This window comes from Lutjanus erythropterus, chromosome 11, assembly GCF_056507025.1.
Source record: "Lutjanus erythropterus isolate fLutEry1 chromosome 11, fLutEry1.hap2, whole genome shotgun sequence".
In the NCBI taxonomy this organism is placed as follows: Eukaryota; Metazoa; Chordata; class Actinopteri; order Lutjaniformes; family Lutjanidae; genus Lutjanus; species Lutjanus erythropterus.
Genome location: NC_139327.1, coordinates 20,325,977 through 20,339,897, shown reverse-complemented (window position 1 = coordinate 20,339,897; position 13,921 = coordinate 20,325,977). Strand labels below are relative to the sequence as shown.

General features: G+C 38.6%; 1 protein-coding gene across 1 annotated transcript; it reads left to right on the top strand.

Moving 5' to 3' along the window:
• Window positions 1–280: 280 nt before the first annotated feature.
• On the top strand, window positions 281–11,513 carry rskrb (ribosomal protein S6 kinase related b). Its single transcript, XM_084731228.1, has 13 exons — window positions 281–563; window positions 3,025–3,315; window positions 3,480–3,563; window positions 3,732–3,800; window positions 4,443–4,512; window positions 6,368–6,475; window positions 6,784–6,824; window positions 8,480–8,507; window positions 8,801–8,890; window positions 9,057–9,145; window positions 9,607–9,717; window positions 10,193–10,306; window positions 10,678–11,513. Exons 1-13 carry the CDS (start codon window positions 531–533, stop codon window positions 10,912–10,914), a joined length of 1,365 nt encoding a protein of 454 aa, XP_084587354.1. The 5' UTR covers window positions 281–530; the 3' UTR covers window positions 10,915–11,513.
• Window positions 11,514–13,921: the final 2,408 nt, after the last annotated feature.

Sequence of the window (13,921 nt, the reverse complement as noted above, 5' to 3'; positions counted from 1 at the left end):
CTGGTTTATTTTTAGAACAAGTGAATGGAAGAATTGAACGGAGAAGTCCACTGAAGGTGTATTACTAGATGAATATGGAATACATTCAGTGTTATTGATGAACGCATTCGTTTGTCCTTTACAAATTAGAAATCACTCTATGAGATCCGCCATAAAAATGATGCAACAATAATGTAATTTGTTGATTTGTACATTTCTGCGTGCAGCTGTAATGACGGGGAGCAGCAGGCAGGGGGCGCAAGACTCCACCAGGATACCGCAGTTTCATTGGATGGAAACGCTGTGGGCGGATTTGCGCTGACGTTGCCCATACTCGGGATTAACTTGTTTTCATGTCGCCATATCTATCACATTTAGCAGCGAATAGCCCGATCACCTGCACATTACTGGTGCAAGGTACTGGTTATCTTATTTAAACCTTGACTCCGTGTTGTGTGTGGCATATGAAACTGTGGCGAGTCCGCCGTGCAGTGCCTGGATGAGGAGCAGGTGTCGCACTGAGGATACAGTGCTGATGTCCTGTCACACTGATGATGGGGGCCGACGGCAGTAAAAACAGGAAGGTGAGTTCACTCAAATTCCTGGTTGCTAAGGTGTGACGCGCGAGCGGGGTTGCCTGTTTCCATGGCGATGATTTGCCTCCCGAAATCACCAGGCAACAGCGACGGTGCCAATCATGGATGGCAGTGTTTTACGTTTTCTAAAACTGCATATTGAACTAAAGTGTAATCAAAGTGCATAGTTAATAGATAATTAGTTGATATTCGTTATTTAACATTACATGTGATGCTATGTCTAAATATATTTCTGTTCTCTTCCAACTGTCTGCAGTCTTGATGCTTTTACTTTGAAGGCGAAGTCACCATGCTCTCTATAGCAGCATATTGAACCAGGGCCAGCCCAAGCCTTTATGGGGTCCTAAGCAGAGTTTGACTTGAGGGGGGGCTCCTCAGTGCTGCCAGTACTATTGACTGTTGTTAATGCTTGACCTTCTGTGCACATGCTGCAAATTTATCACACCTATTATAAATTTTATTAGTTGTAGCTGTGTTGTTTACATCATACTAATTTTTTTTTTCACACATGTATGGTTTGCAATCTTAATGTAGCAAACTTCCAAGACTGGTCTGGTGTTAATTTGCAAAGTAATAGGCCTTCACTGTGTGCATGAACTTAATACCGGCTCTGACAGAAGCAACTAGAATTTATTAATCCAGTAGTATTAATAAATTCCAGTTCAGTAACATAATATTGTTTTTTGTATGATTACCATTAACAATGATATATCACCAAAAAAAAACAAGCTCTGTTAAGGGCTCTCTGGTGGCCATGGGGGTCCTAAGCAGGTGCTTAGTTTGCTTATTCCTTGGGCCTGCTCTGCTTTAAACAAAAGTGTAATCAAATTGCATCGTTAATGCCATATTAGTAGCGGTTAAGTAGCGAATATTAGTTAAAGTGACATTTGATGCAATGTCTAAATATATTTATGTTGTCTTTCAAAGCGTCTGTAATCTTGATGCTTTTATTTTGGAGATGAAATCGCCACACCTCTGGTATTGGCATCTAAAGTCTATTGGCAATTGAACATCATATAACACATAGTTCAAATTCCCTCCTGATATTGCTCAGTGACTTGTCAGATGTCATGTGGTTGTTGCATTGATGCCAGTCATCTCTGCTGAGCGACCATAGATGTGTTCTGTCTTCATTTGGCTCAGATGATAATAACATCCTGCATGGCTGATTACACACATCTTGCACCATAGAGGAGCAGATCTGTTGTGCAGCCCAGGGGAAGAGGGGGAGAAGGCCTCTGTAACAGAGTGACTGCAGACTGGATGCAGACCATGTTTTTTTCTGTTTTCTTGGTAAATCACAAAGGAAAGTACAAATGGTGAAGAGAAACTAATCCCTAAAGCATGATGTACAGGGACTACAGGGCCAAGAAGCAAGAGGGTGAAGCATCTCCAGCTGTATGAATATGATCTCAGACAGTCCAACCAGCCACAACTTTTCATGTTTCTTTTCTTTGTTTTTTTTTTTTTTTTTTTTTTTTTTTTCTTCTTTTTTTTTCTTCTTTTTTTTTCAATTAGATTGTCCAAAACTGGTTTCTCTAGATCTGAGACTTACCACTAGGCAAAGGTCAGCAATTGCCTTTTGGGCCCTATGAAATGCTTTCTTAACTTATGTTTAAAAGTTTGTTTGTTTATGTTTTCCCATTTTTTGCTAATTAATTGAGTCCTGCTCATTTTGCTTGTCTATATTGAAAATAAACTCAAATTTTGAAGAGGGTTAAAAGATGTTGCTAGGGAACATGTAAAGTGACATCTAAGTTAGCTATTGTTGGTAAAACACTGAATAACTAGCTAGCTAATCTGGGCAATACAGTAGCTTGCTACTTAGCTAGTGTCTTGTCTGAGTGAATGAAATCTGTCTGAAGTAAATTTGGACAAAACAGGTTGATGGTTGATCATGTGAAGCATATGTTCAGATGCTTAAGTGTAGCCTCAGAGTTGGAAACAGTAGAGGGGCTGTGTTTGCTCTCAACACCCCAGTGTGTGTATACAAAGCAATGCTTAGGCAACTTTTCCTGTTAAAAAGTGACTATATACATGTTTCAGTCACCTCCCTTTGTCCTGCATGGCTCATACCAGCACTGTTTGCCCTTCAGTGTCTGGGCTATGAACTCCCAAAATGTCAAGTAAAAGAGGATAGTGGCTTTTAGCAGTGCACGCCTGCCTCGATAAGTGTTGATACAACAGTATGTGTTGCGTAAAACAGCCCCAACACACTGTCCAGTCAACAGTTCCTGTGTTATCCGCAGTTTGTCAGTTGGAGACTCAAGGAGTTGGCTAAAATATGCAGAAAACAGATGAGGCCCTTTTAGATCTCAGTGTGTTTTTTTTTTTCAAAAGTCTTCCCCAAAAGCATAATCATCCTTAATACAAGTTAATAACTCCAAAGAGCCATAAACTATTCTTTTCTTGTTACTTTTCTTGTTTCTTGGTGCATTCCCCCTTATAGAGGCGTGCTGAAGGGCAGGAGGATGAGGACTTCTCATCTGGATGGCGTGGCTTCCTCTCCAGCATGGGTCTGTCCCTCCCAGCAGGCCTCTGTCGCCTGGCCCCGCCGGCCCTGCGTCTGGGCCACCGTCGAATGCTCCAAGGCAAGGCCCCTGACATCCCAGAGCACGTCCTAAGGCTGGCGGGAGTCGGCCCAGACAAGCTGAGAGCTGAGTGGAGCCTGCCGGCGTTCATCACCATGTTCCTGCCTGAATTCCCCCACAAAACTGTGCCTGGGCATGAACACTTTCAGGTAGAACTTAAGTCCGACATAGACACCAGCAATGTGTAAGACTTGATATGACTGGATAATGCATTACTTGTATTATTTTTGCCATTCTAATTGGCCTGTCTGATGTTTTTTGTTTAATGATGTTTTCTGTTTCTGTCTTTGTCTCTGCTTTGTGGCTCCACCAGGTGTTGAGTTACATCGCCAAAGGTTCATTTGGACCCATTCTGAAGGTGAAGGACAAGGCCAAACAGAAAACATATGCTGTCAAAGTGAGTCCTTTGTCTGAAAATTCACTAAGGTTGAAAGAAAGACTGTCTGAGATGACTTGATACTATTTTTTCTTAGGATGCAAAGTGACTATTTGTAAGCCTGTCAGACTACTTCAGCACAGTCCTGTTTGAGTCTCAATTCATCACAGTATTATTGTTGTCCAACAGGTTATACCTAAAGCAGAGATTCTAAGACTCGGGGTCTTGGAGCAGTCAAAAGAAGAAGTTATAGTCCAGGTGGGTATTGAGAACAAACCTTGGAAATCAGTTTGTAGATCATTTTTATGCACCAATTTGTGCTTTTTATGCATTAAATTCAAAGTCCTCTGCTACTGTGAACATGAACATAAAGGATAAGATAAGAAGCATAGTTGCATTTGTTATATTAAGGATTCAAACATCAGATCATAGACATTAAGTAAAATGTTTGGTCTGTCAAAATAACAATCTGGGTCTCTGTCCTTGAACTTGCTTCAGGTTGGACAATCCACCACAGGTGATAAAAAAATACTCTGTGGCAAACTGCACTTGCTTGATATTTCAGTTTAATACTTCACTGTGACTCAAGAAACCATTTTGGTCATTTCAACTATGTGAAAACGTAGTGTTATGCATTAGAGAAGGGTGTGGGTGAAAATAAGGACCTCAACTTACATGTTGTGGGACACTCTTTAATGAGTATGAGTAGGTGATACTGTTTTGGGTTTTTTATTCGCTCTTCTTCCAAATGTCACTACCAAGACCTGAAGTGACTGAAGTTGTGAGTGAAGTCATGTGTCAGAGATCTAGTTGGACCCAGTAAGAAAAAAGTATGGACGTCTCTTTGATCGGTGGCCAAAATTGAGATTTTTCAGGTTGATCTTGGACCTTTGCCCACAGCGTCAGGTTCGCCATCCATTTGTCCATGACCTCCAGGACTGCTGGCAGACTCAGCGCCACCTCTACATTAGTGAGTCAGCCAGACACCAGTGCCCCCAATCCAACCCAGATCCACTATCCAAAACCCCCTCACTCCACCTTTTCTCACCTCAGCTCTAGTAGTCTTGTCCAGAATGATAAACAAAAGACAAAAAAACATCCAATTCAGTCTTTTTATTCTGGTTGTTTTGCCTAGAGACTCGAACTTTACAACCCAGCAATCCCCAGTCCACTGCTGCCTGTGCATCCTGTATCTGCTTTGCCCCCTTTTCCTTCCCTCCCGAGCAGTTACCCTTTTTTCCAAATCAGTCACTGACTCAGAAAGTGTGACCCAGTTTGTTTGCTCCCCCACCCCCTGTGAAAAGAGAGTGTGTTAGCCCGGGGACCAGATGTTGAACGCTGCAGCAGCTCAACAAGAGAACACGTGTGTAACATTCAGAAGAGATGCCCCTGCTGGCTTCAACAGTGAATCATCACTGAATCATCAAGCCATAAATGTAGATATGGGGCATCTTTGGAGCAATGCAAAACTATATAAAGCAGAGGTTCTCAAAGTGGGACCTGCAGGCCAGCGATGGTCCTCAAAAACATTTTGTGCAGCCCCCATTATATTTCAGTCTTTCCATTTCAATCATTTCACTTTTGATAGATCATATTTAATACACTTCTCAGCTTTTATGTCAAGCCATGGCCCCTTAACAAGCATAAGGTTAAAAATTATGGTAACTCTTTATTTCAAGGGTTGTCCATACAACTGTCATAACCATGTCATGATGAGATCTGTCGTGACCGTTAGTCTTTATGAATGTGTCTGGCTGTTGCTATTATGGGTCCTTTGATCAGTTATGTCATTGTTTGATTTGTCTTTGTTCTAACAACTTAATATTAACCAAGACAAACATGTCTTTGTTATGACAGCTTGACATTAGCCAGGCCAATAAGGTGTTTGTTATGACAACCTAACATTAACAAACTGAAAGAAACTGTTTAGCTTTAATCAGTTAAACTGTCATATGTGGTTGATTCTCCACTCTGGTGAATAAATGTATTCTTTTTTCGTCTTCAAGCAAGACAGCGTTTGATTGGATGCAAATTTAGCATGCCCCCAAGTGCTTGATGAGTCATCAGCAGTTTTTAATCATTTTCCAGGAAAAGATCAACTCAAAACATCAAGAGAACACCTTCAGAGCAACTTTTTTGTCATTTTTTCATTATAATACTGCCTCATAGGTGACATATAGCACATATACACGTGTGATTAAAAACACTTCATCCATGATTTTGAATTCATGGGAACTTAAATGTTAAACACCATTACGAGACCAGTCACAAATCCTCCGACAGTTTTCCTGTGCAGGTCTCATATGACAGCTCCCTAAAGTGGCACTCAGTATCGAAACTTTGAGAACCCCTGACATAAAGCTGTCCTCCTGTACTACAGTGGCTACAGAGGCTTTTATCTGCAGAAAATTGTTACTGACTTGTTCTCAATGGGTCAAAACTTTATGCAATGCTGTACCTCTTGTATCGTAGCTCAGTCAGCGATGTCTTGGTCAAACTTTCCCTGTCTTCTTTTGTTGCTGCAGCAGCAATAAAAAAAAAATGCCAAGCAGAGATGCATGCTCCATTATTTGAGACAGCTTTTCAACTCTGCACTTCTACCCACTTTCTATCTTTATTTTTTAAAATTGTGATCTTGACACACCGTAAACTACAGTAAATCACTTTTGTTTGTAGAGGAAGACCGTTTTACTTCTAGGTTGCACTCCTCTTTCCCAGTTTCTTTCACCAGTGTGTGTTCCACATCCCGCTGACCTTCACCACCCCCCACACCTCACATTATGCGACAGAGACATGTTTTAATAATGTTGTCTCTACTCCCGCAGTGTGTGACTACTGCAGCACCGGAGACCTGTACACCTACTGGCAGATGATCGGTCAGTTCACAGAGGACACAGTACGAGTGTTTGCAGCAGAGCTGGGATGTGCACTCGGTGTGTATGCTACATAATACTGAGGAGGATATGAAAAGAAATTGTTCAACCTACTTTCATATTATACACCTGCACCTTTCTGCTCAAATATTCTAATTAGAGGTGTTTCCCTGGATAACAGTATTTAACTGAAAGTAATTATAAGAAGAGGTCTAATTAAAAATGAGATGAGCTCTCAAAGGATCTCCTACAGCAAGAAGGCAGTGCCAAGGTTTTCTAATATTTGAGTAGGAAGACAGTGAGATGGATTTGATACATTTTAGCTCTGGCTGAGTTTTGTATTTTTTCTTCTCGCTGGTTTTTCACAGGCTTTCTTCATGACTTCGGGGTCATCCACCGAGATGTGAAGGTAAGAGAGGGAGGTCATTCACATAAATGACAGACGATTTATTCAAACATGCAAAAAGAAATGTATTTTTAACAAATATTATTGATTACATTAGTCTTAACAAGTAATATTGTGTCAAACATTTTGCCCAACCGACACAAGATTACAATATATATTAATATTAATTAATATATTAAACAGCAAAAATTTAACAAGACATCACCCAGAAGTTTTCCGTTCACTGTCCTCGTCACTTGCAGTCACAGAGGTAAACAAGTATCATGTAATTTCATCGTGGCACTAAATGTCGTGTATTTAAAGTGATGATCAAGAGATGAAAACATCATCCAGGAACACAGATACAAAACCAAATGTAAAAAACAGTTATAACAGAATGCATACATAACTACATGATGTCAGTAAAACTGAGTAAATTTCAAATAAATTGTGCACTGAATAGCAATAAGAAAGAAGAGAAATGCTAGGGGCCTAAAGTTTTTCCTGATAAAGGGCTTTTTTCCTTGTTTGTTCTAGTAACTGCCCTACTTACATGTTTCATATGTGAACAGCCAACTCAGCAGTCTTTGTGCACCATTCCTATAAAAAAATCTAAGTCTATTTTTATCTTACTAAACAATAAATTGCATGGTTCCCAGTAAAAAACAGATTGAATGCTTTATAATTTCAAAATATTTCTTACCTGATTACTTGATTCATTAACATAAAAAGTTTCCAAATCTGTCTGTATGCATTGTTAATTAACATTTGTTAGTCAGGCCATTGGTGCATTCTTGTGTTTAACCCATTTAGTTTAAAATATTTTTGTACATTTATTTTTTAAGTAGTATTTATTGAAATATACCAATGCATTTAAATTAAAGCATATTGTGTGTTTTTCCCAACCTGTTGTTTTCATTTTTAGTTGTAAAACTTTGCGTTTACAGTCTGCAGATCACTTTTTTAAGTCTATTTTTTATAGATACTTAAATCACAATGCCAAAAAGAAACACATCAGTATACAGCATGTCTCCTCATACAATGTTTAAAATAAAGCAAGTAGAATCAAATAGAAGGGAAATAATAATAGAAATGTTGTAAATAAACAAAAAATAATTAAACACATAAAGATACAATATCACAAATATTAAAATAATAAAAGACTGATCTACTCTCATGTTGTCCATATGTGAGGTCTCTTTTCAGTCAATAATAAGCATTTTGCTTTCCAAAAATATAATAACAAAGTTCCAAATATCTCTTTCTGCTTACCTTTAGAAAAAGTCCAAAATTATTCTTATTTTCATTTGCTTTGTTATGTTTGTAAAGACCTTGGGTTATATTCCAAGTACATATATTGTTGGCCTCATTAAAATGTTACTTTTAACCATCTGTGACGAACATTTAACAAGATTTTCCAAAATACTTTGCCCGCTGACATTGCACATCACTTTTAATTAGTTTCCTTTTTTTTGTATTTTTTAAATATCCAACCTGGTATGGAGAATAATTCATAATTCATTAATAAATAATTGCATTGCTCAGGAAAATCAAAATACAATGTAACAAATGTAACAAATAAAATGAAAATACAATTCTTTTCCTTAATATGATTAATTTAGTACATTGTTGAATATGGATGGATGTGTAATTCAGTCTTTTTTGCACTCCTTGCGTAGATGGAGAATATCCTGCTGACAGACAACGGTGAGTAAACCCTTGTGCCCAGCAGAGAGCAGCATCGTTCTGGTACAGTATGCAGGAGAACCTTCCAGAGAACATCCTGACTCTGCACAGCTGTCAGTCAATACACATTAATGCAAACAGTACATGCGTTGGCACTGAGAGGGCACAGCCTGTGTATGCAATTAATCGCTAATGAGATCATGATGGCAATTTTTAGATAGTTTTCCAGTTATAACTGCGTCTGTAAGGAGAATCTGGATGTAGAGACTCATGTCACATGTGCATGATGATGTAGAGAAAATGGTCTGTTCCAGGACACCTGCGCTTAGCTGACTTTGGTTTGTCCCGTCGTCTGGAGAGAGGAGGAAGAGCTTTCACCATCTGTGGAACCATCCAATATATGGGTGAGAAATATTCTAAGACATCCACCCACATCCACCTCTGTAGCTAATCCTGCATATGATTAACATTTTATGCATTATTTGAATCTATTATACTGGGATGTGAGTATATTGTTGCACTGATGTGTCGTGCATCCTGTGCTGTGAGCGTGCTCTGTCTGCTCTGCAGCCCCAGAGGTGCTGAGTGGTGGACCCTACAACCATGCAGCTGATTGGTGGTCGCTGGGGATTCTGCTTTTCTCATTGGTTACTGGGAAGGTGAGGTCTTGTTGTCAGTGGCCTCAGTGTGTCCTGCATGATAAACAGATATTACTCACAGTTACTTCTGCAGTGACGTAGATGAAGACTGTGTGAAAACCTTTTAGATGCCGTCTTCGTGACGTAATATTACGTATTTGTTGAATTACAGGGTGTGTACAAGTAAAAGAACTTCAAACCTACAACACAATTTCACCCAAAGAACATTTTCTGGGGAATTCACAATTGGATAATGTTAGCTGGCATAAAGCATGTTTGTGCCCCTACCATTTCTATATTTCAAACAAGATCAGAGGAATAATTACAAGAATTACTTCCTTATGTTTTTCAAGTGATATGTGCACTTCATGCCCATTTTTTGGTTGTCTGCTTTTTTAAGTGTTATACAGTCTAAAATCTGCCTTTCTGAGAATTGAAACACTCTGAATTTTCTGTCTTCATGTACCTCAAACTCTCCTCAGTTCCCCGTGACTCCAGAATCAGACCACTGCAGTATGCTGAGGAAAGTCAGGAGTTTTCCGTATGAAATGCCCCTCAGCTTTAGCCCCCCGCTGGCCCTGCTAATAACTGAGGTAATTACACAAAGAGTGAAAGACCAGAGTGTACTGAGGTTGAGATCAAGTCTAGACCAAGATCAGAGTGTATCAAAACTGACACAAGACCAAGACCTTGAGGGTTTGTGACTAAGACAAGATCAAGATCAGAGTTTATTGAGACAGAGACAAGACTTTGTGGGGTTGAGATCAAGTCAAGACCAAGACCAGAGTGTATCAAGACTGAGGCAACACCAAGACGAGATTTCATTTTCAGTGATATCCCCAAAATTATGGTCTGGACTGGTCTTAAAATAAAATCCAGAGTCCTCTTTGTCTGAGACCAAGACGAAACTGAGTAGTTGATTTCTAGACTAGACTGATACCTTTAAAAAGTGGGCTTGAGACCGATCTGGAGACCAAGACTGTTCACGAGTAGTACAACACTACTACTGTCTGCTCAGTTTAGCTAGTTGGATTTCATATTATAACCCTCATACATGTTTCTGTCCAGCTTTTGTGCAAGACCCCCGCCCGCCGCCTGAGGACCCTTGAGCGTTTTAAACGCCAAACCTTCTTTAATGGAACAACCTTTGACCTCGTCCTGCTGCAGCGCCAGCCTGTGGAGGTAACTGATGAATGTCTACATTTAGTTTAGTATAAAGCACAAGTCAGATTGTTGAAAGAAATGTTCAATATGGTTGATTGAATTTATGATTGAATTTAATTCTGGTTAATTCCAAATACAGAATTCTACTGACTACATTAATGCCAGAGCAGTGAGATACAATAGTATATCATTTGATATATTGTACGCACTTACATGGGGCATTTTCTGTATTAAGTGCTTTTACTTTTAATATTTTTGTACATTTTCCTGATGATAGGTGACATTTTCAATGGAGGACTTTACTTGTAATGGACTATGGGGTATTACTACTTTTAGTGGAGTAAAGGTTGTTAATACTTCCGCCACCACTATTCCTCGTTACTGTCCAGGTGATTCTGGAGCTGAGAGAGAGACCAGACAGAGCTGCCAAAGCTCGGCGAGGCCTCACTTTGTCTCTGCAGCCTCTCAAGGGCTTTGACTACGACTCGTTCCTCAGCCCTCCCGCCACGCCGGACACACACCTGGATGCCAGCACACAGACTCACACGGCTGCACCGCTACCCGGCCCGGCACTCCAACTGCAACCTGCTCAGGAAAAAGGCCCACGCAGAGAAGTGTTTGTGTGACGGACTTTGAGTTTACACTGTGGTTACTAACACACTAAAGGTAAAGGCCTACATGTATGTGTTTCTTCACACTCATTCACGCTTTCACACAGGTGTGGTGCGCCTTCTAAAATGTCTTAAAATAGGTGAATATGATTTAATTGGATCTATATTTTAGAAAGGAATGATTAATTTGAGTGAAAAAACACCACTTCCCCACTTTTATTGGCCAGTTTTATGTGGGTTTTTTTGTGATGTACTGGACACTTTTTGTTACTTGTTTGCCTTTCTCCAATGAGCACCTTTTCAAGCCTACCGTATTTGCTCAACAGTTGTGCAAGACAGATTGCACTAACATCCATCTACCAACAGTGTTTCCAGTGACTGGTCATGGCTGCCCTGTGAATACAGACACTGGGTTGCACCAACAAAGACCGATTTAATCTAATCAGAGTTTAGCAAAACTAGGCTTAAAATGAGTAAATGAAAATTTTACAAAAAAGGCAGCTCTGTTGCACAAAATGAATCTCCACATAGTAAATCCAACTTTGTTTATGCAAGCAAGTTATACTGTATGCTCGCTAGCTAAAAGTTCTAAACATTACATCGCTGACATACACAGCTAAGTCGCTTAGCCTACTCAGGACTCTAGAACAATTTTCAGCCATTCAAGAGAGGTTTAAATATAATCTCTCATATAAACCATGATTTTATCAGGTTTAAAAATTAATTATTGTTGGTGCAACCCAGTCATAATGTCCAACTGCTGTCAAATTCACCTCACATTTGAAAGACATGGTGGCTGAAGACAATGCATTGAAATTCTTCCTTTTTTCTGTTTCTTTTTTCTTTTTCTACAGCAAGTTATATGTAGTTAAGTAGAAATCCAACCAAATCCCCTCTACAAAATGAGTATATTTCTGAACTTCTGCCTTCATTTTTATGTATTATTATGAAACTGTTTTGGCAGAAGTGGATGAAAGAAACTCCTTGCCTCATTTTCTAAGTCATTATGGTGTGATCTTTATTATAACACATTCTGTACTTTTATTAATGCTGTGATATTACTTTCCCCAAACTTGACCTTTACTGCCTAATTTCTGTAGCAGCAGAAACGTCTTTCCTCCTGTGCTATGTAAAAGTTATCACAACATTAAATCAAGACGTGTACGCCTTCAATCTCCGCTTTAGGTTAAATCATTTGTAACCGCGACTCAGGGGTGGTTTTCCTAAGTCAGCCTTGAAATTGACTCTGATGGCACCCAGCGGTGCAGACCTGAGCTGGGACTGTAAGGGTTGAATGAACAACAGTATTGTTTACTTCCAGTTAACATTTTGATAGATACAGGGCTTTTTCTATTTTCCAAGGCTGCCGTAACCCTAGCCAGTAATCGCACCCTCATGCACTTACCTGATCATCAGATTATATTCTGATTTTGTAAAGTATGCCCTGGCGTGTACCCAGAATGCCTCACGTGTCACCCTGAGCTTGCTTTTTTTGTCACCAAAAATACTTATTTATAGATTCCTCTTTATAAAGTTTATATGAATATTTTGGATGCTATTTGATGTTATATGTCATGTTACAATGTATTTTTGTAATTACCATGTAGCACAGATGGAATATTAAACTCTTACTGTACAGCAATCTGCTGATTTAGATGTTTTGTCTGTGTGATGTAAGTACTTTTTTTAGTTTGTTTGATTTGACTTGATTTACTTATTTTGAACATTTAGACAAGGAATATGTAGAAACATACATTTTATGTCTGGAAAGAAGGAAGCAGCAACATGGCTGACTGGTTCTACTCCTGTTCTGTATTAACCTATCAATAATCAATAAACTAAATATTTAATAAAGCCAAATAATACACATAGCACCCACAACAATATGAAGAGAGTACAATAATAATAAAAATACTGAAATAAAAATAAAAATAAAGAAAAGAAGAAAAATCTAATAAAATTAAAGGACTCCTTCAATAATTTAAGTAATTACATGTGCAGCAGTAATACAATCAGAAACTAAAATAGGTGGAGCGTGTATAGATTTTTAAATAGTTTAATAGTCCCAGTTCATATAATGTTGCCTACTTTGTAATGGATAAATATTTTTTCCAAAAGAAAGTGGTTTCACAATATATTTTTTAAGAAAAAAAATACAAACATTTTCCCTAACATAGTAATTGTATTTAATATCTGGAGACTGTCTTTCTTCAGGACCTCCAGTATAATGTTTAAAGGTGCAAGTTTAAAGGGAATGTCATGGTCTTAGCCAGTTTTTGATGTTGGTCCAGAGACTTGCCACATACCGAAGATAGAAAAACAAATATATCTGGTCTTCCTCTTCCTCATCATTACAGAATCTACATAATGATAACTGTTCAATATCAAACATGTTAAGTTATGAGTTTATTTTCAAGCCTATACTTTAACTCATACTTAAGTATGCATTTCACTATGTAATCTGCTTTGTTGCTTTTAAAAGTAGAATTGACTACTGAGTAGTATTTAAATTAATATCCAAACCTTTGATCTGAATTTTGATTGCAAATGGGCCAAGAAAAAACATAACATACGGATGGAAAAAAAAAACAAACATAGTAAACACTGACACTGCAGCATGCACAGGTTTGTGGAGGTAAATGTGACCACTGAGCAGAACGGTATAGGTGTTGGTGGAGTCATTTAGACAGAAGAGAACATAACAGCAGTGGTATGAAAAAATTATTGCATTGGTTCAGAGAACAAGGATCACCAAAGGGAGAAGTAGACAATGCCAGGGGTTACAAATAAATTGCAATATAAATAAATAAAATATATGCAATAAAATTGTATCAAAAACAAATTAACATTATAACAGAATGTTAAATTTGGAGCACAATCTTAGGGTTTTCACAGCTTTTCTATTACTTGAGGTATGTAAAGTCTTGATATAGGCTTCTGCTTCCTTTTTAAAGGCACAGAAAGAGGGTTTGATTTTTAGCACCTTACATTAAAAATCAACAGTTAAAGGTAGGTATCTTTA